The sequence below is a fragment of the Sturnus vulgaris genome, chromosome 20, assembly GCF_052056855.1.
Source record: "Sturnus vulgaris isolate bStuVul1 chromosome 20, bStuVul1.hap1, whole genome shotgun sequence".
NCBI lineage: Eukaryota > Metazoa > Chordata > Aves > Passeriformes > Sturnidae > Sturnus > Sturnus vulgaris.
In genome coordinates this window covers 9,563,162-9,590,934 of record NC_142262.1, presented here as the reverse complement: position 1 = coordinate 9,590,934, position 27,773 = coordinate 9,563,162, and the positions used below count along the sequence as shown (strand labels likewise).

The 27,773-nt window shown below is 41.4% G+C and overlaps 1 protein-coding gene and 1 long non-coding RNA gene across 2 annotated transcripts in view; one reads left to right on the top strand and one right to left on the bottom strand.

The window, feature by feature from the left end:
• Positions 1-47: 47 nt before the first annotated feature.
• LOC148221594 (uncharacterized) overlaps positions 48-27,773 on the bottom strand; it is a 77,829-nt gene continuing 50,103 nt past the window's right edge. Inside the window, exons 8-13 of the long non-coding RNA XR_015807808.1 lie at positions 17,909-18,025; positions 16,957-17,091; positions 16,103-16,152; positions 11,482-15,428; positions 10,395-10,606; positions 48-9,585 (exon numbers count right to left, since the gene is read on the bottom strand). This is a non-coding gene — a long non-coding RNA (uncharacterized LOC148221594). The remainder of the gene's footprint in view (positions 9,586-10,394; positions 10,607-11,481; positions 15,429-16,102; positions 16,153-16,956; positions 17,092-17,908; positions 18,026-27,773) is intronic.
• LOC106858391 (myosin-1B) lies at positions 8,843-26,458 on the top strand. The gene is made up of 38 exons (XM_088176575.1): positions 8,843-9,046; positions 9,135-9,278; positions 9,370-9,526; positions 10,458-10,485; positions 10,584-10,698; positions 10,778-10,870; positions 10,969-11,032; positions 11,116-11,214; positions 11,312-11,415; positions 11,502-11,640; positions 12,814-12,932; positions 13,033-13,182; positions 13,808-13,978; positions 14,396-14,690; positions 15,333-15,409; positions 15,705-15,792; positions 15,878-15,995; positions 16,790-16,913; positions 16,993-17,129; positions 17,916-18,171; positions 18,967-19,209; positions 19,312-19,488; positions 19,574-19,719; positions 19,808-19,898; positions 19,987-20,376; positions 21,082-21,208; positions 21,760-21,878; positions 22,199-22,395; positions 22,781-22,964; positions 23,051-23,216; positions 23,388-23,512; positions 23,677-23,985; positions 24,087-24,290; positions 25,163-25,288; positions 25,383-25,553; positions 25,641-25,745; positions 26,004-26,099; positions 26,306-26,458. The coding sequence occupies exons 1-38, from the start codon at positions 8,843-8,845 to the stop codon at positions 26,456-26,458; spliced, it is 5,811 nt and encodes a 1,936-aa protein (XP_088032701.1).

Sequence of the window (27,773 nt, the reverse complement as noted above, 5' to 3'; positions counted from 1 at the left end):
ACATGTACACAGTTCATCTTCAAATTTAAAGGTATAACAAACAGCAAAGTATTTTTACACTTACATTTCAAAAATGCATGAAGGATGGTAATAATTATATGGATTTATTCTTCCTCTCACAACGATAAGTATGTGTTTCTTTGATGGACTAAGACTACATTATTTCGAGTGATTTTCATCTTCTTAGAAAAAAAAATAATAGGAGTAAAGTTTCCTGAAACTTTTAGCATACATACCCACAGCATATATATATAAATATGTATATAACTACATATATATATATATATATATATATATATATATAATTTGTATTAATTGAAAGATATTAAGATTAAAAGTATGGGAAACTCAAATTTCATTCCGAGCAGTGACAAGCAGTCAAACTAACATGGTGGGGAAGCGGCAGGAAGAGATATCCCCACTCCCTTTCTCTGAAGTAATTTTATTCCATGCATAGTACAAAATTATATCCATTCACATGCAGGATGAGTGAGAGGAATCCACATTTAAAGGGCTATGGAATAAAGAATAGTTAAGACTGAGGACTGTATTTATAATTTTAGTCAAATCTTCCACTGCCTTTCTAGGTTCAGCCCTTCAGCTCTGTCCACAACCTGACTGTCCTGTCTATTTATTGTCATTCTAAACATACTGTGCCTCTTTGTTTTCCTAAGAACCGATTATTAGCCCACAATATTTCATTTTGCATTAAGCTGAACTAGACAGTCAACATTTACATGTTGATTAGAAATGTAAGGTGAATTACAACATTGTTTGGATAAGGTGTCTAAACACTGATCATAATTCACAGATAAGTAAGTAAATTAGAAGGTTTGGGAATCCATTCAACGTGTCCAAGGACCTGGTAAATTTGAAGCAAAGCTGGATAGGTTCTCTTGCTGCTAATAAACTTGCTTTTGCCAAGACATAGAGTGGGATACTGACTTGGTTGGTATTTTGTGTCAAGATTTAGCAGCTCCCTCAAACTTGCTCTTTATTTAAAGCAAGTCCTAAACATCTTTGGCCATCCCACCAGAGCTGTCAATCCCTGGCTGACCTTCATATGTCCCTTTTGGATAGCCTTTCTAATCCTTCAGCCAGTCTACAACTGCTGTAAAACCACTGCTTTAAAATTATAAACATTCCTAATTAAATATAAAAATAACATTTGAGCAGCAGATGACAGCTGGAGCAGGGAAGGGACACTAATCCATCTATTGTAGAAATCATAGTTTAGGATCCATCACAGCTGAGCATCTCTGGGATTTTTTTGGTGCTCCCTTGAACTCTTTGGGCCTTTGCAGCACATTTTGAATGAGCAGGACCTGTCTTCCCTGTGACTCTGATGTCAAACACGGCCCAGCTGCATGGCCCATCACAGGATGTGTCAGTGTGCTTCTGAATGCCCCACTCTTCTAAGGGCTCATCAGAGACCTCCATTAACACATTGCTCTACTGTGCTGTTGGGCCCTGCGAGAGGCAGTACAGAAAGACACACCCATAAATGCCAGCCATGAACTGGTTTTAAAGCTCTTTCAATGGTTTATCCATATTTTCTAGGAATTTTAACAGTTCCCTTTCCGTTTTCACTATTTTTTCAGCCTCTGTTGTCACCCCGTGCTTTGCCCTGACATCTCCCAGCCAGCACCTTCCCTGACCAGCTGCAGACTCTTTGTCCAGGCACAAGCATGAGGGAGGGGAGCAGAGAGTGAGTCTGTCAGAGATAGGTAATGAAGAAAAATATTGTGGCATGATGCTTATTTAGCACTGATGAAGCACCAATGATGGCAGATAGGAAAGTGCCAGGAAATCAATGGAGACCCTGACAACTTCTAGAATACAGCTAAAATAGGAAATAATTTATTTTGTTCTCTATATACTTTCTTTCTTTTTTTTTTTTTGTTTTTCAGGAATGTATCCTAAGTTAGTCTTTATGCCCTTTCAGGTTGCAGTAATTTGTTTAGTGAACATCCACTGCAATCAGCTGCAATTGTTTTCCAGCTGGTGTTTATTGGGGGTTACAGTTTATCATCATTGGCTGCTTGGAAAGCTGTGTTGTTAGCCCAAACTTAACACACTGTAAAGTATGAACAGAACAGGTTATATTAAAAAGGAGAAATTTTTATTGGCATAGTTTTTGCCATTATGCTCAATAAAAAAAGTTTGCCCTTTTTAAGTGCCTTAAACATTTTCTTTTTGAAGAAGCCACTACCTTTTAACAAGTCTGAGAGCTGGCTGAAGAGACTGCTCAGGGCTCCCACTTCACTGCAGCCTTGCTAGAAGGATTTATAGATTCCTCTGCTCAGACAACTGCTGTGTCCCCTTTCTCGAGCAGCAATACAGAAATGCTAGCTTCAGTAATTGTTGCTAGTGTGAACACACTCAGAATGAACAAAGACAAAATATCAGCACAAATTTGACACAGAGTGTTGCAGTTTTGGTCCAACCAGATGGAAACACCAATTTTGTGTAGTGGTTTTGATTTGCCAATTTGATATTTCCCAGCCAATGCACTAATTAGCATGGTGGGTCTAGCGCTGGCCAAATTGCCAGTGCACCCACTAGAATTATTTACTCATTTCCTGCTGTGAGATGGGATTAGGAGGAAGGCAAAACAGGCTCAAACTTTGAAGGGTACAAAGAAAAACTTTATTACCAGAAACTACAAGAAAAAAATAATAAGAATGAGAATAAAACTTTCAGAACTTTTCTCCTCCCCCCACAACTTTTCTTTCACACTGACAATGTACAGAAATAATTAATCAGTTTACCATCTTTCACTGATTTACATAGGGAGAGGAGACTTCACTCTATGGAAACTTCTCCACAAGATACAATTCTCTTGTGGTTTCAATTTCCACAAATAGCAGCCACCTGGGAAATCTGCAATCATGAAATCCCTCTCATTTTTCAGCCTTCCCACTGCTGAATTTATGGGCCATGTCAACCTACGGAGCATAAAAATTTTAAGGACTAGCAATTCAAGAAAAGGCTCTTGTCAGCCTTTGAAAACAGGAACTTCTTCCCTGAGGGGTAACAGGGGTCTTCATCTCTCATCTCTGATCAGACTTCTCATGGGATCACATTTACTTCAACATCTGCTTACTTCAACACAAATGCCTCTGCTCATGGCCTCAATGTGAATGCTTCATCTGCCCAAAAAAATGCATTTCTATTAGTTACAGGGAAGCAAGAGTATCTTCTCCACAGCTTAAAAGAGAAATTTCAATCCACAACTCTCCTTCCCTCATCTAGGACCTGACTCCTCCTTCTTGTCTGACTTCGGTGTCTCTATGATGTTTTCTGTGTGTGTCTCCATCTCTGTCCTTTTCTTTCACTCAGGAGAGAGAACAAAGTATCTGCAAGTCCTATCTGGGCAGTAAAAGAGGTAATATTTTGCCTGGACCTGCAGATGTGATTCCTGTCAGGTGGTGGCCCAGAGCTGTTTATGATAGGGAGTCTTTCAGCAGCCATGCTGAGGCTGGGCCGGGCTGGCAGTGGCCCAGTCAGAAATGGTGATGGTTGCTCTGGGCACATCCCATTTGGGGGGCCCAGCTCAGCCCCCTCTGGGCCGTAGGGGCACAGCAGGGTGGGCCCTGCCCAGAGCTGCTCCCGGGCCTGGAGCTCGGCCCAGGCAGGCGGCAGGACCCCACATCAGCCCCATGTTAGCAGAGCAGCCACACTTCAGCCCAGAATGGGCCCCCTGGCCACACCGAAGGGAAGCGGGGCTGGGCTAGGATCTTAGCAGCTGAGCTGGCCTCCCCTCCCTCTTTCTAATCAAACTCTGGGGGTCCTGGCCGAAATGGGGCCCAGTGGGCTTCCTGAGCCCTGTGTCAGAGCCTGCCCAGCCCTGCCCGGCCTGGCCCAGCCCGGCCCACATGGAGGTGCCCAGGCTGGTGTTACTGTAACAAGTTTTCCCGGGGTTTTTAGTTTTAGAATGTGTTTCCACAGAGGCATGTTCAGCTTTCTCAGTGGTTTAATACATTGTCAGTTCTCAAAACCCATCATTCATTGTTTTTTGCCAGACACAGAGGAAGCTCTCAGAAAAAAACTTCCATGGATGTCTTTTTTTCCTCCTCTAAATATCTTATGTGTCAAACCAGCACAGAGAGAGAAATTTTAGTGAGGGATAGAGGTTCAATACTAGGTTTGTTACATGTGTGGGTGAGATTCAACTCCAAACTCGAATATCTATTTTTAGTCATCTTCACGCCCAAATAAATCTCCAGGTGTGTGAGCTGAATGTCTGAACTGCCATTGTAGACAACATCATTAAAATTAAGAATATGTTTCAGCTCAGTCTAAGGTTGACAACTTCAATGGGACAATTGATTCATTTTCCAGTCCCTATGAACTCAAGCTCCCATGCTGGTAGGACATTGACTGGGAATATAAAGGCAAATAAAGGAAAGGAAAAATAGAAGTGAAAACAGATCAAGCAATATGTTATAGGTTGTGGAAATTTTCAATTTCATGTGATTTTGAAAAATCCTTTGACAAACTACTTCATTTTGAGTCTTCAAACCTTTATGGATTATTCATTATCTATTTGATAAAAAGTCTTGCAAATCAACCTTTCAGGCAGCTATCAGCTTTATGCCAGTATTACATATGACTGTGGGAAAACCATGAGTTTTTATTTTCTTTTTTTTTTTCTTTGCAGCCAGTTTTAATCCAGGTCAAAAACTGCATGCACCAGCAAAATAAAACAACATCCTTGAAACACCTGAAACTAACTTGAATTCCAGTTCTCACATACATAATTGCATTAAAGACATGAAAGAAGTGCTGCTTTATGTTCTGATGAGGGTTTAGCTGTTAGGGCTAAAGCATAGGCCTCAGTCTTATCTTCAGTGGGAATTTGCTCCAAACATGAAACTGATGTCTGTCAATCTCCTTCCCACACCCAGGATTACAGTGCCATCACAGAGATGCAGACAGCTGAGAGAAGAGGAGGAAGGAATTACCTCACTTTCTTATCCAGACCTCTGAGTAGGAGATGCTACGACAGACAAGAGCACAACTGGTACTGTAATTGGGGAGGCAATATGCTGTGGGACCAGGTGAAGCTGCTGAAATGTGACTCACTTCAGATCTTCTTGTTTGTGGTAGGAACTGTAGTTTGGAAAGTGAAGGTCAATACATGAAAAGAAACAAACAAACAAAAAAAAAAAAACAAAACCCCAAAATCCCAGCAAACCAACAAACCAAAACCACCACACTGAGAAAAACCCAACCCAAAACCAAGCACCCCCAAACCCTGAACAAATCCAGATCTGTTGCATGGGGAGGAAATTGCTTCTCAGTAAAGAAAATGGTTCCACTGCTCTCTTCACCACTCTGATCCTTGTGAACATAGAACATGTCCCCTCTTTAATCTGGGTGAGGAATATCCCAGAGATCAGAACAGTAGATTGGCTTTATCATGAGGTTCAGATCCCTCTAAAAATAATTGCCTGTCTTCCAGAACAGCATTGGTTATGACTGACTATTTTAGAGGATGTAAATTTATTAAATCTTTCCTAGTACACTTATCTTGCAAAAGTAATGCTGAATGACTACCCTATGTTGAGACAGCAGCTATCTCTCCTGATTCCAATGGGATATATTTCTTAAGTTTTGTACAATGCTTCCATCGTGCTGTTCGTATGATCTTGGAGCTCTAAAAACAAGAATTCAATTCCTGTGTCTTTTGTCTGGGACTTAACTCGATGACTTCAGGGTTTCAAGCTTTTATCTTTATATTTTATTGCTTCTTTTGACCATTATGACTTGCTGTTATCCCACTGGAATCCCAACCCTATATACTTCACAGAATCACAGAATTAACCAGATTGGAAAAGACCTTTGAGATCACCAAGTCCAACCTGACCTAACACCACCTTATCAACTAAACCATGGCACAGAGTGTCACATCTAGTCTTTTCTTAAACACCTCCAAGGACTTCCTCTTCTGTATTCATGTACCCTTCCTTATCACTACATTCAGTCTCATTCTTCCTCCCTTCGCTTGCTTTGGCTTTGATCCATTCCAGTCCTTTGTCTTCTTATCATCTCCTGATTCTCACTTCTGCAACTTCTGTTCCTTTTCAGATGCTTCCTCCTGCATTGGGGTTTTCTTCCTCTAGCAATAACCCTGCCTCTCAGCAGGACCTCTCCTGCTTTTCCACACTGAAGGCTCTGAGTACTTGCAGCAGGCAGGAGCCTGTGCTTTCTCTCCATCCCTACATGTTTCCTACGAGACACACTGGCTCTTACTCTTCACTGTTTCTGTGCGAGTCAGCATCCGATGGATTACAGAACCAATGTAGCCCCTTTCATCTCCTCTAGCACGCCCTCCCACTTCCCCCCCTTCTCATGCTTTCTTGTCAAATTATTTATAGGACATTGATTCACAGACCTGTTATGTCTAATTATATCCATTCACTTCTAATATGAATCGCAATTCTGTTAGGAGTTAAGATTGCCAAAAATGTTTTGACCTAAGAAAGAGGAGGTGGTGGCTACATATGCAGATCAGATCCTATAAAAGTGCCCTGGGATCTGTGTGTCTTGTCCTTTCTCAGAAATCTCTAAGGTAAGAGTTTCAGGGCTTGGGACTAGGGAGGTCGGGAATGAAGGGAAACTGGCCCTGCATTCCACAAGTTCCAGTGCATTCCTACGGATGCTCACATTCATTCACTGGGGTCTGCCAGTGTCAGCTGGGATTTTCAGTCTGCTTTCCAACCATCCATTTGCTTTCAGTCAATAACTGTTGTCTGGGGTGCAGCAGTAAGAAGTAAGTTACTAATCCGTTTTTTAATACTCTCCGTCTTCCAATCTGCCACCCTTTGTCTCACAAAAGGTAAGATCTTGATTTATTCACTTTTTAGGGTCAGGTAGATTTGCTGTAAGGCAGGGCTTCTATGCAGGTGTGCTGGAAATCCTGGTAGTCATTATATCTATGTCCATTGTATAAATACAGTATGAGAATTGGACTGTATTGTTGTTATTTTTGTCACAAGATTCTTAAAGAGCATGATCTTTAAAGTACTGATCAAAGCAGCATTGCCAAACTCTCCCCAGGAATCTCCAGCAGACACCAGTTCCTGGAGAAACTGTCCTGAGGGGGTAAAAAAAAATCAGAAGAAAAGCACTTTCCAATTATTTGGGGTGTGTTTTTTGCATTTATCTCAAACATCAAGGGTCACTGGCACTGACTGTGAAGCAACAGGAAAAAAGATATTTAAATAATGTTAATAAGTTCTTTTTTTCACATAGAAGCTTGAGGAATATTGTTAAAATTTTGTGTATCAAAACATCAAAGTGCTAAATGCAAGCATTCCAGTCTGAGCATCCTTATAGGCTTGTTTCTGCTTCTGAAATAATGCATAATTGTGACAAAATTGTATAAGCAAATATTTGTAATCATACGGAACTGAACAAAGGATGATACCTACTTGGATAACTGGAAAAACAGAGATGGAACTGCAACTAAATTCAGTTTTAAATATTTCCACTGAGGAAAATAAACTCTTCACATTTACTTTCACAGTAATTTATATTAATTTTGTCAAATATTGTCACTAGAATATATCCCTCAAAATTATAAAATAACAACAAGCAATCCTTTAAGGAATATAACCAGCATGCTTCGAATCAGTGAAGGAGATTTAGCATAGCATTGATTTCAGGAAATGTCAAACAAAACAATCAAAAGAAAATAGTTTCATCCTTTAAAAAATCAATCTACTGACACAATACATACATATACTAATGTATACTAACCTACTATATCTATTATAGTTTTTGATAGTTAGGATCATAAGGATATATTGTGAGAAAAGCATCCAATGTCTATAAAACAAGTCAATGTACAATATAGATATAATGTACAAATATAAACTAATATCCTATAATATATAATAACATAATATACATATTGACATAGTATATATATACACTGCACTATACTATATACTATAAGATGTATAATATAGCAATCTTATTTCACCTAGGAATAGTTCGTATTACTCCTGTTAGGAATCTTGTAAGAAAATGTGAGATAATATGAGCAGTGTTAAAATTGCTGGCGAAAAACTGTGACCATTTTTCAACCATATGTGATTATTTTGTGGAATGGTCTCATTTGAGTTTATAACATATGAATAAAGTGAAAAAACATGTAGTTAGAGACAAAACCAGTCAGGAAATTGTACCCATTCATTTGAATTTATAACAACAATTTGTGTCATGAAGTTTGTCTTTGGCTTAAAAGGCAAAGTTTGGGGTTTTTGTTGTTGTAAAGAATGTTCTTCCTAATATCTAATCTAAACTCATCCCGTTTCAGTTGTGAGAAATTCTCCTTTGTTCTGTTGCTCCAGGTGCTTGTCTAAAGTTTAATTTCAAGTCTCTTGGAACTCCTTTAGGTAATGAGAGGTTGCTAGAAGTTCTCCTTGGAGTCTTCTCTTCTCCAGACTGAACTACCCCAGCTCTCCCAGCCTATTTCCAGAGCAGAGAGACTTTATCCCTTGGAGCATCTCCATAACCTCCTCTGCTTTCTCTCCAACAGCCCGATGTCCTTCCTACGCTGGGACCCCAAATACAAAAAGACAGAAAGCATTCTTCTGTAAATGCAATTGTCCAGTAGGACTAAAGATCTGACCACACAAAAAAATAATTACAAAAGAAAAAAATTGCAGAAGAGAACTCTGAATTAGCAGAAACAGGAAAGGCAATTTAGTTGATACCCAAAGAAGAGCAATTAAATGTGCTATAGGGGTGTTTCTTCCATCACATGCTGTTTTAATATATTCTCTACCCTCACAGATACTCGCTGCCTTACGTGTAGTAAGCAGCAGCCATGTCTACAGACGCCGAGATGGCAATCTTTGGGGAGGCAGCTCCTTACCTCCGGAAGTCAGAGAAGGAGAGAATTGAGGCCCAGAACAAACCTTTTGATGCAAAGTCATCTGTCTTTGTGGTACATGCAAAGGAGTCCTATGTGAAGAGCACAATCACAAGCAGGGAACCGGGAAAAATCACTGTCAAGACTGAAGGGGGAGAGGTGGGTAAAGTGCAAGATTTATGAACAGCAGTTCATTCCCACTCTTAGCTCTTAGCTGACGTGTATGTACCTTCCTGCCCTCTGACAGACCCTGACTGTGAAGGAAGATCAAATCTTCTCCATGAACCCTCCCAAGTATGACAAAATCGAGGACATGGCCATGATGACCCACCTCCACGAACCCGCCGTGCTGTACAACCTCAAAGAGCGTTACGCAGCCTGGATGATCTACGTAAGTGGCAGCAGCAGCTTCCTTTGGGCAGCCTCAGGAGCTGCTGGGCCAGGCTCAGGGGAAGCCAACGTGCTGTGTCCCTTCCTCACAGACCTACTCGGGTCTCTTCTGCGTCACTGTCAACCCCTACAAGTGGCTGCCGGTGTACAACCCCGAGGTGGTGTTGGCCTACCGAGGCAAGAAGCGCCAGGAGGCCCCTCCACACATCTTCTCCATCTCTGACAACGCCTATCAGTTCATGCTCACTGGTGAGTAGCTCTCATCATAAGCATCAGATCATAACTGTTCTGCTTTGTCTTGATAGAACCTGGCATGGAAAATGAAATAAGATTATGTAGTGCTGTGAGTTTTGCTTCCACCTTTTTCATTCTTTTCTTTCTCTGTGCTATTGAGTTCCAAAGCGTTACCCATGATCAGGATTCCTTTGTCGTGGGTCTTTACTCTCCCTTTCTCAGCTGCTCTAAAAGTAGCCTGTGTAGTTGAAAATGAAAATAATTTACTGTATGCAGGAGAAAGAAAGGACCATAGAGTGGAACAGAGAAGAAGCACATGGCTCTTAAAGAGTTTTCAATGTCCATGGCAAAGGATTATAGAATAACAGAATGTTTTGTGCTGGAAGGGATCTTTAAAAATGTCATGGGCCTTCCCTTTGACATTTGGAGGGACATCTTCAACTAGATTAGGTTGCTCAAAGCTCTGTCTAACTTGACCTTGAACACTTTTATTTGCAGGATATTGGCAACATCTTTGGGCAACTTGTTGCTCTGGCTCACCACCATCATCATAAAATCAACCTCTCTGAGACAAAATCTGCTGCCCCTTGTTCTGTCATTACAGACTTGGGAAAAAGTCCTTATGTGTCTTTCTACCATTCATTAACTATTTGGACATGCTACCTTTGACTGCAACCCCTTTCATGCATCCTCCTAGGGAATTCCTTATCCAACAGTCCAACCATCAAATCCACAACCATCTAAGCTTGGGTCATAAGTGTTGTGAATATACTTCAAGGAAAGAGTGTAAGGACAAATTGCTTTGCAAGGAGTTGAAATGGAAAAAAAGGCATAGGAGCAAACAAAGGAAAAAATGCAGGTTTTCTTACTTGCCATGACTTACATTCATTTTCAGTACTTTTGTGCTCTTCATTTACAAAGTCTATTTGTTTCTGTCTCTTCACAGACCGGGAGAACCAGTCCATCCTGATCACGTACGTACACCCCCTGTGCGGGTCCCTGCGGGGCTCTCTGGTGCCAGGGCACCTCCTGCCTGACCACGCACCCTCTGCTTCTCTCTTGGCTTTGGCAGCGGAGAATCCGGTGCCGGGAAGACTGTGAACACAAAGCGTGTCATCCAGTACTTTGCAACAATTGCAGCCAGTGGGGACAAGAAGAAGGAGGAGCAAACCTCAGGCAAAATGCAGGTGAGGTCCCAGGGCTAGACATCTGCAATTATCCAATTTCATGATGAGCTAGATCATGACAAGAAAACTTTTGTTTCAGGGGACACTTGAGGATCAAATCATCAGCGCCAACCCACTGCTGGAGGCCTTTGGAAATGCCAAGACTGTGAGGAATGACAACTCCTCACGCTTTGTGAGTTGTTACTTGGGACAACTGTCAACACCAGTTTGAATACTTTTGCTGTCTGGATTGGTAAAATAAGTCCTGATTGACTTTCCTTCTGCTCTCAGGGTAAATTCATCAGAATCCATTTTGGTGCCACAGGCAAACTGGCTTCTGCTGACATTGAAACATGTAAGACACCCTTGTGGCCTGATCCCCTTCCCTCCAGCCTTCCCCACTTCTTGTGCTTGACTGTGTCCTACCATCCTTGCCAGATCTGCTGGAGAAGTCCAGAGTCACTTTCCAGCTCAAGGCGGAAAGGAGCTACCACATCTTTTATCAGATCATGTCCAACAAGAAGCCAGAGCTAATTGGTAGGAAAGATCCTCCAGGCAAAGGTCATGGAACAACACTGAATTCCTTTCCATGCCAATTGCATGTGACCTGGCTGTGTCTCGTCCTTCTTTTCAGAGATGTTACTGATCACCACCAACCCCTATGACTATCTGTACGTGAGTCAGGGTGAGATCACAGTTCCCAGCATTAACGACCAGGAAGAGCTGATGGCCACTGATGTAAGTAGCAGAAGTTGTCTTAGGTGAAGTTTCATTTCTCTGACCTTGAACAGCTGGGGTACTCACCTTAACAACTCCTTTGTTAGAGTGCCATTGACATCCTGGGCTTCACTCCAGATGAGAAAACAGCCATCTACAAGCTGACAGGGGCTGTCATGCACTATGGGAACCTGAAGTTCAAGCAGAAGCAGCGTGAGGAGCAGGCAGAGCCTGATGGCACCGAAGGTACCAGCACAACCCATCCCAGAGCACAGAAGATAGTGAACACTCAGTTAAAGGCAGCATGTCAGGGTCACAATGATTGACTCAGCCTGTGCATTTCCCCAGTGCCACTATTGTAGAATGGCAGTGGGTCTAAGCCAGAGGACTTCTCTGGAGGAACACTTAGTGGAACCTGCAGATTATTTTGAACAATGAAAAAATTAGGTCCAGTGACTCCCAAAGCATGCTTCATTTTTCTGTCAGAGTGTGAGTCAGGTAAAAGTAAAGCAAGCTTTGTTGATGTCTTGAATGGAAGCTTCCCAGGCTTGACACAGAACCAGGAGCAACTCTCAAGTACTAATGAATAATGATATAATTATAGTGCAGTAGCTTATATACAATCACTGTGTGCATATACATAAATACATATATATCTCCAAATTAGAAATTTTCTTCTTGTTTCATCTTTCTAGTTATAAATGTGCCTTAAATGTCTTGTTGGAAATAACACATAAAATAAAAGCAGCTCAAAATTAGCATCTGTTATAAATCTCATATAATGAGGTTTGGCCTTCTCACATTGAAGAACTCTGTAAATAATACTGGTGCTTGCTATCAGCTTCACTGTGAGACAAGACAGACAGCAAATTGGAAAGTGATGACAGAGTGTATGCAGTGCAGTGGTGCTTGTATTTGTTAACCTAGCTGCAGATAAAGTGAGAGCTGGGAAAGACTTAATGTGTTTGATGTTTATCCTTAGGGACAATATAGTCTGACCATGAATGTTGTACAAGATGTCCTATTCATACTTTTGGCATTATACCTCACTAATCTTCCTCTCTCTCTCCAATGACGGGAGAGTTTCACTGACCACAATTTTCAGTGCAGTGTACTTGAACACCAACCACTTTCTTATTCTGTTTATTCAGAAACTGTGACTGTTTCATCTGCCATTTTCACGGTCCTTGGTCCTCTTGTCTGTCTAGTCTCTTGCATGCTCACTGTAAAAGTATTGCAACAATATTTAACTTTATGAATCATATAGATTAAATCAGAAAAAATTGGCAAGTCAAGAAAAACTACAGTATTTTAAAGGATATGGTAATGTATATGTGGCTTCTGCAGAAATCTGAATTACTGCAAGATCCTTTCACTGGAGAGCTAATATCTGATCCTGCTCTATGCTTGTTTTCTTAGTTGCTGACAAGGCTGCCTACCTGATGGGTCTGAACTCAGCAGACCTGCTCAAGGCCCTCTGCTACCCCCGAGTCAAGGTGGGGAATGAATACGTGACCAAGGGCCAAACTGTGCAGCAGGTAAGAGACAAGTGATAATAAAAACCAAAATGACTTGAATTAAAATTTTTGAACTTCCTCTTTTGCTGCAGATGGTAGCTTTCCTTTAACTTTTTCTTAGGTGTACAATTCAGTGGGTGCCCTGGCTAAGTCTGTGTTTGAGAAGATGTTCCTGTGGATGGTTGTTCGCATCAACCAACAGCTGGACACGAAGCAGCCCAGGCAGTACTTCATTGGTGTCCTGGACATTGCTGGCTTTGAGATCTTTGATGTAAGAGGAGGATCTCCATAAAGCTTTCCTGGAAGAGACATTAGGAAATTGGAATAATTTGGGGGTTGGGGTGTGCTTTATTTCAAACATGGGTTATTTCTATTTATTGGATAATCCTGCCTTTCCTCTAAGAATGGTACCCTTCTGGCTCTCGTTGTATGTAGTATCCCACAGGCCTCTATTTATTTGTAGATGTTTGTTTTGCATGCAGAAGTGTAAATTGCATTAAAAACTGTTGAACAACTGATAAATAATAGCAGAGAGAGATTTTGAGGAAGTTAAAATATGCCTTTTTTAAAGGAAGATTTTGTTAATGCTGAAGCCAGATTTCCTCTGAATACTTGGGAATAGACAGGTAATGTACACAAATTCAAACAAATGAAAAGCTGGACTGGACTAAGCTCTGCAGATCTATTCAGAGCTCAGAAATATGTTGAGACACTGCCAGGGCCTAAAAGGTTAGATACATTAGAGGATGGAAAATGCCAGGCACCTATCCAGTTCCAGCACTAGAAATACAAGATTCCAATCATGATGGACCTTAGTGGGATAAGAATAAAGACTTTTGGAAGATGGAAGGTGTTCCTGGAACAGAAACTCACAGGTAAATATTTGCCTTCTGCAGTTCAACAGCCTGGAGCAGCTGTGCATCAACTTCACCAATGAGAAACTGCAACAGTTCTTCAACCACCACATGTTCGTGCTGGAGCAGGAGGAGTACAAGAAGGAGGGGATTGAATGGGAGTTCATTGACTTTGGCATGGACCTGGCTGCCTGCATTGAGCTCATTGAGAAGGTTATTGGCTGTCACATATTTAATAGTTTTTCAGTTGTGAAACTTCTGTTTTAACATTTCTTAAGAAATTTTCTGTCTCATTTTAAAGAAAGAGCATACAGGAAGTTTAAACTCTTCCTTATATCTGAATGCAATTACTTTTATTCATTTTGCTTTCCACTTTCACCAAACATGTACAAAATCAATTTCTACATGCTAGATCTTTATTACATCACAACCCTGAATTTTTTGGGGGAGCTTGTTTTTGTATAACTGATGGCATATCCACTAAAAAAGTGCCCTTCCTGGAGAAGCATAAGATTACACATACTGAGGAGAATTTTTTGGTATAACTTTTATCTTCCATTCCTTTTTCTTACATACATTGCCTCTGTTTATTCCTTCCACACTTTATTCACATGTTGCTATTTCTCCCAGCCCATGGGTATCTTCTCCATCCTGGAAGAGGAGTGCATGTTCCCCAAGGCAACTGACACCTCTTTCAAGAACAAGCTCTATGACCAGCACCTGGGCAAGTCCAACAACTTCCAGAAGCCCAAGCCTGGCAAGGGCAAGGCTGAGGCCCACTTCTCCCTGGTGCACTATGCTGGCACAGTGGACTACAACATCACTGGCTGGCTGGAGAAGAACAAGGACCCTCTGAATGAAACTGTTGTGGGGCTATATCAGAAATCATCCCTGAAGACTCTGGCCTTGCTCTTTGCATCTGCTGGTGGGGCAGAAGCAGGTGATTTCTTTGAAATCAGTTCTACTATAATTTACAGAAAAGGAAACTAAAATCTTATAATAATATTTTGCAATGATATTTACATTTCTAAATTGAAAACCCAAAACCTTGTCTACTTTTTGGATCTCAGTCTAATAAAGGATATTACAATTCCCTAGAGACCTTAACAGATCTGTAGATTTTAGAACGAGACAAAAGCATTAACCCAGGCTAGCTGAGAAACCAGATTTCTGCACTATGGGCCATTCTCAAATACTTCAGGGAATACAATCAGATGTATCAACACACTGTTAAATTTATGCATACTCTTAGATGTAAGGATACATAAACACTGCATTTGGTGTATTGACTAGCTATTAGTTTAGTCTCTCAAATATCTATCTATGTAAAATACTACATTTCATATCCCTACTGCATTTTCTAAATTTCAGCTTAAAGTCATTAGATTTCCTTCTAATGTCATCTGAAAAATTCAAGTCTCTTGTTTTAACTTTAACCCTTGCCTGCATTTGCAAATTTTCATCATATTATTAGTTTTGATAGATTTTTAAGATGAACATAAAAGGTTTTTCAGATTCTGTGCATTTTTGTTGTTCACTTCTTTATAAGTGATTTATTACTTTTTAGAGAGCAGTGGCGGTGGTGGCAAGAAGGGCGCCAAGAAGAAGGGTTCTTCTTTCCAGACTGTCTCAGCTCTTTTCCGGGTACTGTAGCATAATCATTCTAAACTTACCACATTATGAAAAGAAAAACAGAAAATTCAGTTCAGAAAAGCTTTAGATTGATCTAATATATCTTTGTGTTCAGAAAAGATAAAATTAATTGCTTCTACTAAAGAGGAATTCTTACTGAATCTTGGGAAGTATTCTTTCAGAACTGCCCAAAAGTTCTGTAAAAAAATTAATGATCATGGTTTTATTGCAGTGTTTTTATCTCCACCTAGTATTGAGATTGTGTAAGAGACACTTTTAAATCCAAGGCTTTGTTCTTGCTCCTAAGGAAAATTTAAACAAACTGATGAGCAATTTGAGAAGCACACATCCCCATTTTGTGCGGTGCCTTATTCCTAATGAAACAAAAACACCTGGTAAGTTGTTGAACTTCAGAGTGTGATATATCTGATCTCCTCTGTGCAGTAAAATGATATACAATTTCGTTCTGTGATTTATTAGGTGCCATGGAGCACGAGCTGGTGCTGCACCAGCTGCGCTGTAACGGCGTGCTGGAAGGGATCAGGATTTGCAGGAAAGGCTTCCCCAGCAGAATCCTCTATGCTGACTTCAAACAGAGGTCAGATTACATGTCATCACCCTCCACCATATCCACAAATGCTGAATAATTTGCATTTCCTATTTTTAAGTACTGTGGAAGTTATGGGAGAGGTTCACTGCACCTACCTTTAGGTGCAGAAAATTTTCCAAGTGAGTCATCCAGGTTCTTTCTATAACTATTGAGAAAAAAAAAAGTTAAAAGGACTATTATTTATTCCTGTTCTTTATTCATATTCTTGTATAAGATAAATTATTACTTAACTAAGTATCTGGAAGTGGATTACCTAAGACTTAGGCACCTAGAGAACAAAGTAAGATGACTTTCACATGTCAGCCCAAATATGTGAATAAGGACACTAAAAGACATTCTAGACTAACTTGTTTGAAAACCAAATACAATTAAAGTATCTTGCTTCTTGTTCTATATCAGCTGGAAAATAGATAGTACATACTGCCACTATTTAGGACTGAGATTTTCTTCTCCTTGCCACATATTTTGTTTTTGCACATAAAGTTCTCATTTAGAAATAAGGCATTTAGATAACATGGCATGTGAAATACATCAGCGGTTACCCACAGAAATCAGTACCCATTCTGTGTCAAAAATCTTTGGAGTAAGGGAAATGCAATTTTCCCTAAAAATGTATTTACCCATAAGAGTTCAATTTCTATACAATGAAAGAGTTCAGATTTATTCACTTACCTTCCACTCTTGATCCCACTTCAGAAAACCTTAACAATGGCATAATTTGGTACAGGTTTGGCTGAGCTTTCAAGAATCGGACCTTCCCCATATTTTATTTCCTGCTACAGATACAAGGTGCTTAATGCCAGTGCCATCCCCGAGGGACAGTTCATCGATAGCAAGAAGGCTTCTGAGAAGCTCCTTGGGTCAATCGATGTGGACCATACCCAGTACAAATTTGGACACACCAAGGTACAAACCCCCCCATTCACTGTGTCCCTGGGCTTTGCTCTACCTGACAGTGATGTGCTGCAACATTGCCTCTCTCAAGGTGTTCTTCAAAGCTGGGCTGCTGGGACTCCTGGAAGAGATGAGGGATGAGAAGCTGGCACAGCTCATCACCCGCACCCAGGCCATGTGTAGGGGTTACCTGATGAGGGTGGAGTTCAAGAAAATGATGGAGAGGAGGTAGATATTTACTTAGCTTGCTGGGCCAATCCTTATCAGATACTAACGGCATGAACAAAATTGAAAATAAGCTGCTTCACAAAAAAAATCTAATTTATTTCTCATTAATTCAGTCTGTCAATATGAAAGTATATCCTGAAAACAGATGAAGTACTATAAAATCCCAACTTAGTGAAACAAACATTTTTTTTTAATACTTCGTACTAATAACTCCTGAATTCATTTAATGGCTATTATATGTATGTCCAGAAACTCAATATCTAGTCTAAGCTAATTATTTTAGGTCACTGCTAAATTAAAAGAGAGAAAGGCATATCTCAGTCACAAGAAAAGCATCCTCATTCCTTTGATAACTTTCATAAAAGCAAACAGGTCAACTTACAAAAGTGTTCCTTTTCATTGGCCATGAAAGGGAGCCAAACATCTGGACTCCAAAACTGTCCATACAGGTCGATACCATACATAACACTAGAAGGTTTTCAGTGGAAATATATGTATTATACATGTGATATAACTATTATTGAGAAATGTTTATTGAATACATGATAAATATTTTACACATAGAGATATATAGAACTATATATGTATACATATATACTATATATAGATACTATATATAGAGTATCTATATATATAGTAAATATATATATAGTTGTGTCTATATATATATATAACTAAAAAGTATTATGTGTCGAACTTCATGTTATACATATTAATATATACTGTTAAATATGTTTTATAGATTTTAAAATATGCACCAAAACAAATTTTATTATTACCTTTCAGGGAATCCATCTTCTGCATCCAGTACAACGTTCGTTCATTCATGAATGTCAAACACTGGCCATGGATGAAGCTGTTCTTCAAGATCAAGCCCTTGCTGAAGAGTGCAGAGTCTGAGAAGGAAATGGCCAACATGAAGGAAGAGTTTGAGAAAACCAAGGAGGAGCTTGCAAAGTCTGAGGCAAAGAGGAAGGAACTGGAGGAGAAAATGGTGGCCCTGGTGCAGGAGAAAAATGACCTGCAGCTGCAAGTGCAGGCAGTGAGTATTGCTAAAGTTCTTGACTTGTAGCATCTTATATAAAATCAAATGTCTCAGTAAAGGCATATTATCCCAAAATAGTAATTATTTTTAAAGCATACACATCTTTGATAAAATAGGAAGAAACCCTACAAAGAATAGCTAAGTTGAAATCTGCAAACATTAATCTGCAATTAACTATTGAAGATAGTTCTGGGCACTTTTAAATCAGGAGAGAAATAATCAATTTCCAGTCAGAAAATAGTTCAGTTTACAGTATGTAGTTTTAATCCTACACAGTAACTCACAGAAGCAATTAGAATCACAGAATAGTCTGAGTTGGAAGGGTCTCAGAAAGATCATGATGTCCAGCTCTAAGTGAATAGCCCATATCAGGATTGAACCACAATCTTGGTGTTATTAGTGCCATGCTCTGACCGACAGAGATTATATCAGGCAGTATCACATCTTTATAGAACTTCATAGATTTTACAATTTTGATATGTTATCAACTGACTGATCAAGGTTGTCTGTTTTGTTTGGAGAATCACAAGTGAATTCAGATGGAGTAGGCAGGGCTGAGAGTGTAGGATATTTCTCTGGCATTTATGGTCCTGGCCTCTTCAAGAAAAATGGTGGTGAAAGTTCACTGCTTCCCTTTTTACGTGGAAATAAGAATATAGCAGCAATAATGCCCTTAAAACTGTATTTACAAGCAAGCATTTGGATTAATCTGATGGCATTTAGATGTCTAAAGCCTACATCTGAGCCAGTAGCCTCAGGTTGAAAACTGTTTTATTTAAATGAATCATGTAGGAAGCTGATGGTTTGGCTGATGCTGAGGAAAGGTGTGACCAGCTCATCAAAACCAAAATCCAGCTGGAAGCCAAAATTAAGGAGCTGACAGAGAGGGCAGAAGAAGAAGAAGAGATGAATGCTGAGCTGACAGCCAAGAAGAGGAAATTGGAGGATGAATGTTCAGAGCTGAAGAAAGATATTGATGACCTTGAGCTAACACTGGCCAAGGTGGAGAAGGAAAAACATGCCACCGAAAACAAGGTATGAGGCAGAACCTGTCACTCACACTCTGGAAAAGATTTGTCTTGTTATGAAGTTTTTAAGCACCATTTTCTATTTATGCTTGTTCCTTTCTTCCTAAAGGTGAAAAACCTGACTGAGGAGATGGCAGCCCTGGATGAGACCATTGCCAAGCTGACAAAAGAGAAGAAAGCCCTCCAAGAGGCCCATCAGCAGACCCTGGATGACCTGCAGGCAGAGGAGGACAAAGTCAATACTCTGACCAAAGCCAAGACCAAGCTGGAACAGCAAGTGGATGATGTAAGTACACAGACATGGAGCAGGACCAGGACAGGTCTGGAGCCTGATCAGGCTGGTAGAGCACTGATGGTCTTGTTGTGTTTAGCTGGAAGGGTCCCTGGAGCAAGAGAAGAAACTGCGCATGGACCTGGAGAGAGCTAAGAGGAAACTGGAAGGAGACCTGAAGCTGGCCCAGGACAGCATCATGGATTTGGAGAATGATAAGCAGCAGCTGGATGAGAAACTGAAGAAGTAAGTGTGGCTCTGGGGCACCTGAGGGCTGGCCTGCAGAACTTGTCCTTTTTTCTTTGAGCTCTAACACAATTCACTTGGCCCAAAGGAAAGACTTTGAAATCAGCCAGATCCAGAGCAAAACTGAGGATGAACAAGCTCTGGGCATGCAACTTCAGAAGAAGATCAAGGAGCTGCAGGCAAGTGTCTGTTCCTTCCCCTGCCTTGCTGAGGCTCAGCTCAGGCAGGAGGAGGGCACGGGTGTGAAGGGTCCCTGCTGTTCTGCAGGCCCGTATTGAGGAGCTGGAGGAGGAAATTGAGGCAGAGCGAACCTCTCGCGCTAAAGCAGAGAAGCATCGGGCTGACCTGTCCAGGGAGCTGGAGGAGATCAGTGAGCGCCTGGAAGAAGCAGGAGGGGCCACAGCAGCTCAGATCGAGATGAACAAGAAGCGTGAGGCAGAATTCCAGAAGATGCGCCGTGACCTGGAAGAGGCCACGCTGCAGCACGAAGCCACGGCTGCCGCCCTGCGCAAGAAGCACGCGGACAGCACAGCTGAGCTGGGGGAGCAGATCGACAACCTGCAACGTGTGAAGCAGAAGCTGGAGAAGGAGAAGAGTGAGCTGAAGATGGAGATTGATGACTTAGCCAGCAACATGGAGTCTGTCTCCAAAGCCAAGGTACACAATTATTTCTTCTCATTATTTCAAACCTAATCAGGCATTTATATTTTAACATTTAAATTTTAGTTAGTCATATTTTAGAATAAATTAGTGCACTTTGCAACTTGAATGTGTTTTTAAACATTTTAGTATTATTTAAATAATTTTTGTATCCTTTGGGTGAGAGCTAAAAAATTTCACCTGTGACACCTAAATAAGGAACTCTGGAGTCTCATTGCTTGGTTCAGAATATTACAAAATGAGAAGCACTGACAGTATTGCTCTTTATCTGAAATAGAAATTACTCCTAGAATAGTAATTGCCCCTTCTTTTTTATTCCTAATTTTCTTTTCTTTCCTTTAATACTTCAATTTTATTATCTCTGAGAGACAAACAGAATTTTAAATTAATTCTTCATTTTACAGTATCCCATCATTCTTTTTACCTATTGAAAATAGATTAGTGGAAGTTCATAAGTTATAGAATCCAAGAATGGTTTGGGTTTGAAGAGAGTTTAGAGATCATCTCATTTCATCTGCCCTGCAATGGGCAGGGAACATACAGCTTTTGGAAATGGGGACAGAAACTTCATAGAAATATATATCAGTTAGTTGAGAAATTTTGGCTTCTGAATCATTGTTTCTTCCTTTGTAAGACTTCAGCTTCTTACAGATTATGAGTTGAACCACTAAACATCTTTCCTTCTGTTCCTAATGCAAACAGGCAAATCTGGAGAAGATGTGTCGTTCCCTAGAAGATCAACTCAGTGAGATTAAGACGAAGGAGGAAGAACAGCAGCGCATAATTAATGACATTAGTGCTCAAAGAGCTCGGCTACAAACAGAATCTGGTAAGACATTTGTGTTTTTAAGAGAATACTGTATATTGCCTGGGTCCTTTAAAAAAAAAGTAAAAATCATTTGGAGTCTTGGAGGACTGAACATGAACTAAGTGGAACCTGAGACAAAAATGTGTTTTTGTGATGAAGATGGCCAACAGAACACTGAGAGAATCCTGAGTTGCATTAGGAGAAGCATTGCCAACAGGTTAGTGGAGAGTGATCCTTCCCCCTACTCAGCAAACTAGGCCTCACCTGGATTGCTTGGCCTTGTTATACCTCCTGAGATTCCCATGGGCCCTGGGATGGCACATGGATGGCACTGTAGTACTCATTCTGTAAACTTAAGGCTTAATGCAAACATAGAGTAAGGCTGGTTGGATTTTACATGACAGGTAATTTCTAGCCTCTAAGAAATATGGGTAAGTATCAGTGATCAGGAATCCATGAAAGAAGTAAAATTTTGTTGAACTCAAAATATTTTTACATTGGCATTTATTATCAAAATTAATACCTTTACATAAGTCATAACAAGATTTTTTTACTCGTCTGAAAACTCCTAGGTGAATATTCACGCCAGGTAGATGAGAAAGATGCTCTGATTTCTCAGCTGTCAAGAGGCAAACAGGCTTTCACCCAACAGATTGAGGAACTCAAAAGGCATCTAGAGGAAGAGATAAAGGTAAGAAGGCTCTCCAAATTCTGAGTTGTCCACTGGATTCCTTCTGTCTAGGAGGAGCATTAGATATGTATGAAATTACAGAATCAACAAAATGAAAGAGAGAAAAAAAACTTAGGTAATACAGTGAAAGCCTTCCCATACTAGTTTTGTTCTTCCTTCCCTATATGTCTATATGTTAATCGTTTTGAAGATTCCCAGACCTTCCACTTCCACTCAATAGCTTGCCCTTACTCATAGCAGAATCAGTGTCCATCTGCATTTCAGACAGGAGATTTCCCAGGATATTTCCATTCACTGCCACAGTGCTATTCTTCCCCAAGGCCAAGAACGCCCTGGCCCACGCCCTGCAGTCTGCTCGCCACGACTGTGACTTGCTCCGGGAACAATATGAGGAGGAGCAGGAGGCCAAGGGGGAGCTGCAGCGAGCCCTGTCCAAGGCCAACAGTGAAGTGGCCCAGTGGAGAACCAAATACGAGACAGACGCGATTCAGCGCACGGAGGAGCTCGAGGAGGCCAAGTACGTGGGAATGGGATGGGAAATAATGGGAGAAGACTGAAACTGGTCAAGGGAACCTGGAGTCTCAGAGTGGGTTAAGACAAGAGCAGGATGAAGGCAACGATATACTGTCTTTGTAAAAAAAGGGAAGAGAGGGAAGGAGAGAAAAAGTGTAGATTGGAAGGGAAAACATAGGCATTAGGGCTAGAAGGGCTAAGACAGGCCTAATACTCCATAAGTGATAAGACACAGAAGTGATACATCTTGTTGGCTACATACACTCACGGACAACAAAAAACATTGTGGGAAGTATTTGGATTGAAACCTCCAAAGTGACCAACTCATGACAGTAGAGAACTGATGCCCTTCCAAGCTCTAACGTGGCTCTCCACTTCTCTCCTCCCAGGAAGAAGCTGGCTCAACGTCTGCAGGATGCAGAGGAACATGTTGAGGCTGTCAATGCTAAATGTGCCTCCCTGGAAAAGACAAAGCAGAGGCTGCAGAATGAAGTGGAGGACCTGATGATTGATGTGGAGAGATCCAATGCTGCCTGTGCTGCTCTGGATAAGAAGCAGAAGAACTTTGACAAGGTCATTTGGCCTCCAGCACCAGCACTCGTGGCCAGAGCATGCCCCTGTGATGGCCACAGCCCTACTCACAGCCCGTTTCTCTGCAGATCCTGGCAGAATGGAAGCAGAAGTATGAGGAAACACAGGCTGAGCTGGAGGCCTCCCAGAAGGAGTCGCGCTCTCTCAGCACGGAGCTGTTCAAGATGAAGAATGCCTATGAGGAGTCCTTGGACCACCTGGAGACAATGAAGCGGGAGAACAAGAACTTGCAGCGTAAGTCCCTGCGCCTCTGCTCCTCGCTGCCCTTTCTCACTATCAGCCATTGCCAACATTGTTCATGGGTCTGTGCCTGCAGCTCTGCAGAGATGCCTGTCACCTTGGTGGGACAGGACCCTTCCCATTCAGCTCTGTGCCTGATTATGCTATTGATCTTTGTTCCCACAGAGGAGATTTCTGACCTCACAGAGCAGATTGCTGAGGGAGGAAAGGCAATTCATGAGCTGGAGAAAGTCAAGAAGCAGGTTGAGCAGGAGAAATCTGAAATCCAGGCTGCTCTGGAGGAAGCTGAGGTACACAGCATTACTTCTTGCTCTCTTACTTGTCTTGGATCTCTATCTTGTTTATTTCATTCCCAGACAAAAGAGGAGAAGAGGTCTTAAAAAAGTAGAGATGTTATCTAAACATAGGTTCAACATTTGCCATATGAAAAGTATTCTTATTTTTTCTTGTCTAGGCCTCCCTGGAACATGAAGAGGGGAAGATCCTGCGCCTGCAGCTTGAGCTCAACCAGGTGAAGGCTGAGATCGACAGGAAGATAGCAGAGAAGGATGAGGAGATCGAACAGATGAAGAGAAACCACCAGCGAGTCGTGGACTCCATGCAGAGCACTCTGGATGCTGAGATCAGGAGCAGGAATGAAGCCCTGAGGCTGAAGAAGAAGATGGAGGGAGACCTGAATGAAATAGAGATCCAGCTGAGCCATGCCAACCGCCAGGCTGCAGAGGCACAGAAGAACTTGAGAAATACACAGGGAGTGCTCAAGGTCTGTTGAACAGAAATTGCCTACAGAGAAATATCTTGGTTAATATTTGCAGTCCACAGGAGCTCTAAATCTGCTTATAATTTCTTTCACTGGCTTCCCAGGACACCCAGATCCATCTGGACGATGCTCTCAGGACACAGGATGACTTGAAGGAGCAGGTGGCCATGGTGGAACGCAGAGCAAACCTGCTGCAGGCTGAAGTTGAGGAGCTCCGGGCAGCCCTGGAGCAGACAGAGAGGTCGAGAAAAGTGGCTGAGCAGGAATTAATGGATGCCAGTGAGCGTGTGCAGCTCCTCCACAGCCAGGTGAGGTCCTTTGGTGAGGAATGGTACTCTTGGTAACTGGGAGAACACTTTCATGCTTTATTCCAGTCATCATTGGATGCTCAGCTTGGAGTAAGGCAGTCCTCTTTTCTGCATTATTCATCATGTTACTAAAAGAGATCTTTGCTGAAAAAAATGTGTGCACTGGTTGTTTTCCCAAGCTGCATACAATAACACCCATGCTTCTACCTCATTTGCATCCTCAGACACATTATTCACAAGGACATGCCAAGTTCTCTGAGCAGTCAGGGAATGGAACTCTGAGACCACAGCAACATTCATTCCTTTTTGGCTGAAACGTAGCACTGATAAATCCTCCTGTACTTGTTTAATAGCAAGAAATTGGGGATGAACTCCTGGTTCTGATTTAGCATTTATCAAGCAGAGTTTGACATGAGCTATGTGTCATAACAGCCATCAAGCAGTCACGTGCAGAAATATATGGAAAGTACCCAGTTTCAATTGATGAAATTATTCTGGAAGGGATTCATTCCATCTACAAAATTTTTCCTCTTTTCAGTTGCTGAGAGTGGATTACTTTTCCCTAATGCCGAAGAGGAGGCATTTCATTGACTTTTCCCTTACTCTATTTTTGTTACTTTCCTGTGCCAGCCTTAGTGGATGACATGTGGCACAGATTATATTTCTGAGCAGTTTTTCAAATGAATAAAATGAATTGTTGGAGAAAAAAATCCAAAATAAAATGTTTTTTCCCCAGTGACAAGAAATTTTACTAGAAAAATCTCTGGTATTGATTATTTCCATAATTATGTCTTAAATTATTGAAAATCCTGTAATGTTCATGATTTCAAATAATGAGCTTACGAAAACAAACCTCTGATGCTGCTCAACAGAACACCAGCTTGATCAACACCAAGAAGAAGCTGGAAACAGACATTGCCCAGATCCAGGGTGAAATGGAGGATACCATCCAGGAAGCCCGCAATGCTGAGGAGAAGGCCAAGAAGGCCATCACAGATGTGAGTTGGGTGCTCCTGGCATTGCTGGTGGTGAATGTACTCTGCCCAAAATATCTCCAACCGTAAAATGGCTTTGACCCTTTGCTCTGATCAGGCGGCCATGATGGCAGAAGAGCTGAAGAAGGAGCAGGACACCAGTGCCCACCTGGAGAGGATGAAGAAGAACCTGGACCAGACAGTGAAGGACCTGCAGCACCGTCTGGATGAGGCCGAGCAGCTGGCACTGAAGGGAGGGAAGAAGCAGATCCAGAAGCTGGAGGCCAGGGTGTGTAGGGCTGGGTGTGTGTGTGAGTGAGCGTGTCCTTGGAGAGACATTGCCAGGGAAGCTGCAGGGATGGGCTTGTCCTTGCAGGTGCGGGAGCTGGAAGGGGAGGTTGATGCTGAGCAGAAGCGCAGCGCTGAAGCCGTGAAGGGCGTGCGCAAGTACGAGCGCAGGGTGAAGGAACTGACCTACCAGGTAAGGCAGGAATCTTCTTTGTGTTGATACACTCTTATTGCTGGAACACAAAATGTAGCCCTGAGGGATTTCTCTCTGTCCTGAGTCACACATACAAAAAGGACAATAATGAAAGCACCAGAACTTTCTGGTCATGTTAACAATATACAGCTTATCCTTTCCGTCTTATTGGGCAGCAATGTCAAATAGAAATGCTACTCTCTATTTCATGTAGAGGAGGGTTAAAGAGATGCTTCTCTTTCTTGTCATTCTCTTTAGTCTGAGGAAGACAGGAAAAATGTTCTCAGGCTGCAGGATCTAGTGGACAAACTGCAAACTAAGGTGAAAGCTTACAAGAGACAAGCTGAGGAGGCTGTGAGTATCACTGTGTTCAGTCAGTGTTTATCCAGGTGGAAGTGGGATTCTATGTTGATGTTTTCCCCTGTGTAGCTCTGTTTGAACCCAGGTCAACATTGTGGTAGTAGGTCTCTGCTTCGTTTCACTTTCTTTATTTCATATTTTCACCTAGCAATGTTACAGGTTAAAACTTTTTATTATTTTATGTTTCTTCCAATCTCCAGGAGGAGCTGTCCAATGTCAACCTGTCCAAGTTCCGCAAGATCCAGCATGAGCTGGAGGAAGCCGAGGAGCGGGCTGACATTGCAGAGTCACAGGTCAACAAGCTCCGAGCCAAGAGCAGGGAGATCAGCAAGAAGGCAGAAAGTGAAGAGTAAAAGCCTCCAGTGCTGTAAAGTGAGAGAATTGCACAAAATGTGACATTCTATCACTTTTATTTTATAGTCACTGCTTTGTTCTTCATTAATCTGTAGATGAGTAATGCCTACATAATAAAAATTGTAGAGCTTATGCCATGTAAATAATGAGAAGTTGAGTGTTGCATTTTAAGTTTTACATTTTTCCTTGCTTATTTTAAACTTATTTATTCAATTAAAAATCTTGCTTCAGGTATTTTCAAAGTGTTTCAGCCACTTTTAAAGTGATCTAATCAGACATCCTGATTTGTTCTCACCAAGAAATTTCATCCAATACTTCCTTAGCTGAGAAAATGACTTTTTCTTTGAAACAGAATGTAATTACCCCTTATAACTGTTGCTTTAGGAATATAATAGATATTATCTCAAATGTTCTGTCCAAACAATAAGAATTTATTACACCTTCCTTCCTATTCCCACTTAATCTTTGATTATTCTTTTAATTCTTTTGTCTTCTTTGCAAGATCTTACTTCAAGTTATATTCCTTCAATCCTTCAAGCCATTTGGAACATAATTTGGAACATTTAAACCTAAAATGAGATATACTTTCAACTTCTGTTCATGAAAGTGATGTGCAAACCAACATTCCCAGGGCAGTATAACCAGCAACCTCACATAGTCATTTGGTCATTGTCTGTATTCTGTTTCCAAAACTACCCTGGATTTTCTAAACTGGTCAGGCAGACACTTACCTCCGATGAAGTCTCAAGCATAGTCCTGATAACTTTGCCCAGTGTGGGCTCACTCTAAATGTGGGCTTTCATTCTCTGGATATCAGGAAACATCAGAGAAATCCACGGTCACCTCTTAATAACCACATTGATCATTCGGTGTCATTTCATGCTGATGCACCCCAAGTGATCTATTAACAAGAACCTGGGTTACTCTCATCTCCTGGGATGGGCTGTACCATCAGGGATACCTTCCACTAGACCAGGTTGCTCCAAGACTCATCCAACCTGGCCTTGAATGGGATGGGGCAGCCACAGCTTCTTTGGGCAACCTGTGCCAGGGCCTCAGCACCCCCACAGGTTCTTCCTAATATCTAATCTAAACCTACTCTCTGTGGGAGGATAGGTTATAAGGATAGTGCAGAAGGCAATTTTCCTCAATGAATTACAGCTGTTCTGACTGCCCAGAAGTGGAGACAGCCTTGCCTGCCCAATGAGGATGGGAGTTTTAAAAGAGTGGGTCAGCTAGTCCAGAGTGAGTTACAGTTTGAAGCTCAGAGTCTGCTGGCTGTGCTGTAAGGAGGTGAGAAGATGTTGTGTGAGG

What these genes read in the sequence shown, in the direction of transcription:
- LOC106858391 (XM_088176575.1), top strand. Translation starts at nt 8,843, where the DNA reads ATGTCTACAGACGCCGAGATGGCAATCTTTGGGGAGGCAGCTCCTTAC. An exon ending in AAACCTCAGGCAAAATGCAG is followed by an intron (nt 10,699 to 10,777) that starts GTGAGGTCCCAG and finishes CTTTTGTTTCAG; the next exon opens with GGGACACTTGAGGATCAAAT. An exon ending in GGAGAACAAGAACTTGCAGC is followed by an intron (nt 23,217 to 23,387) that starts GTAAGTCCCTGC and finishes TTGTTCCCACAG; the next exon opens with AGGAGATTTCTGACCTCACA.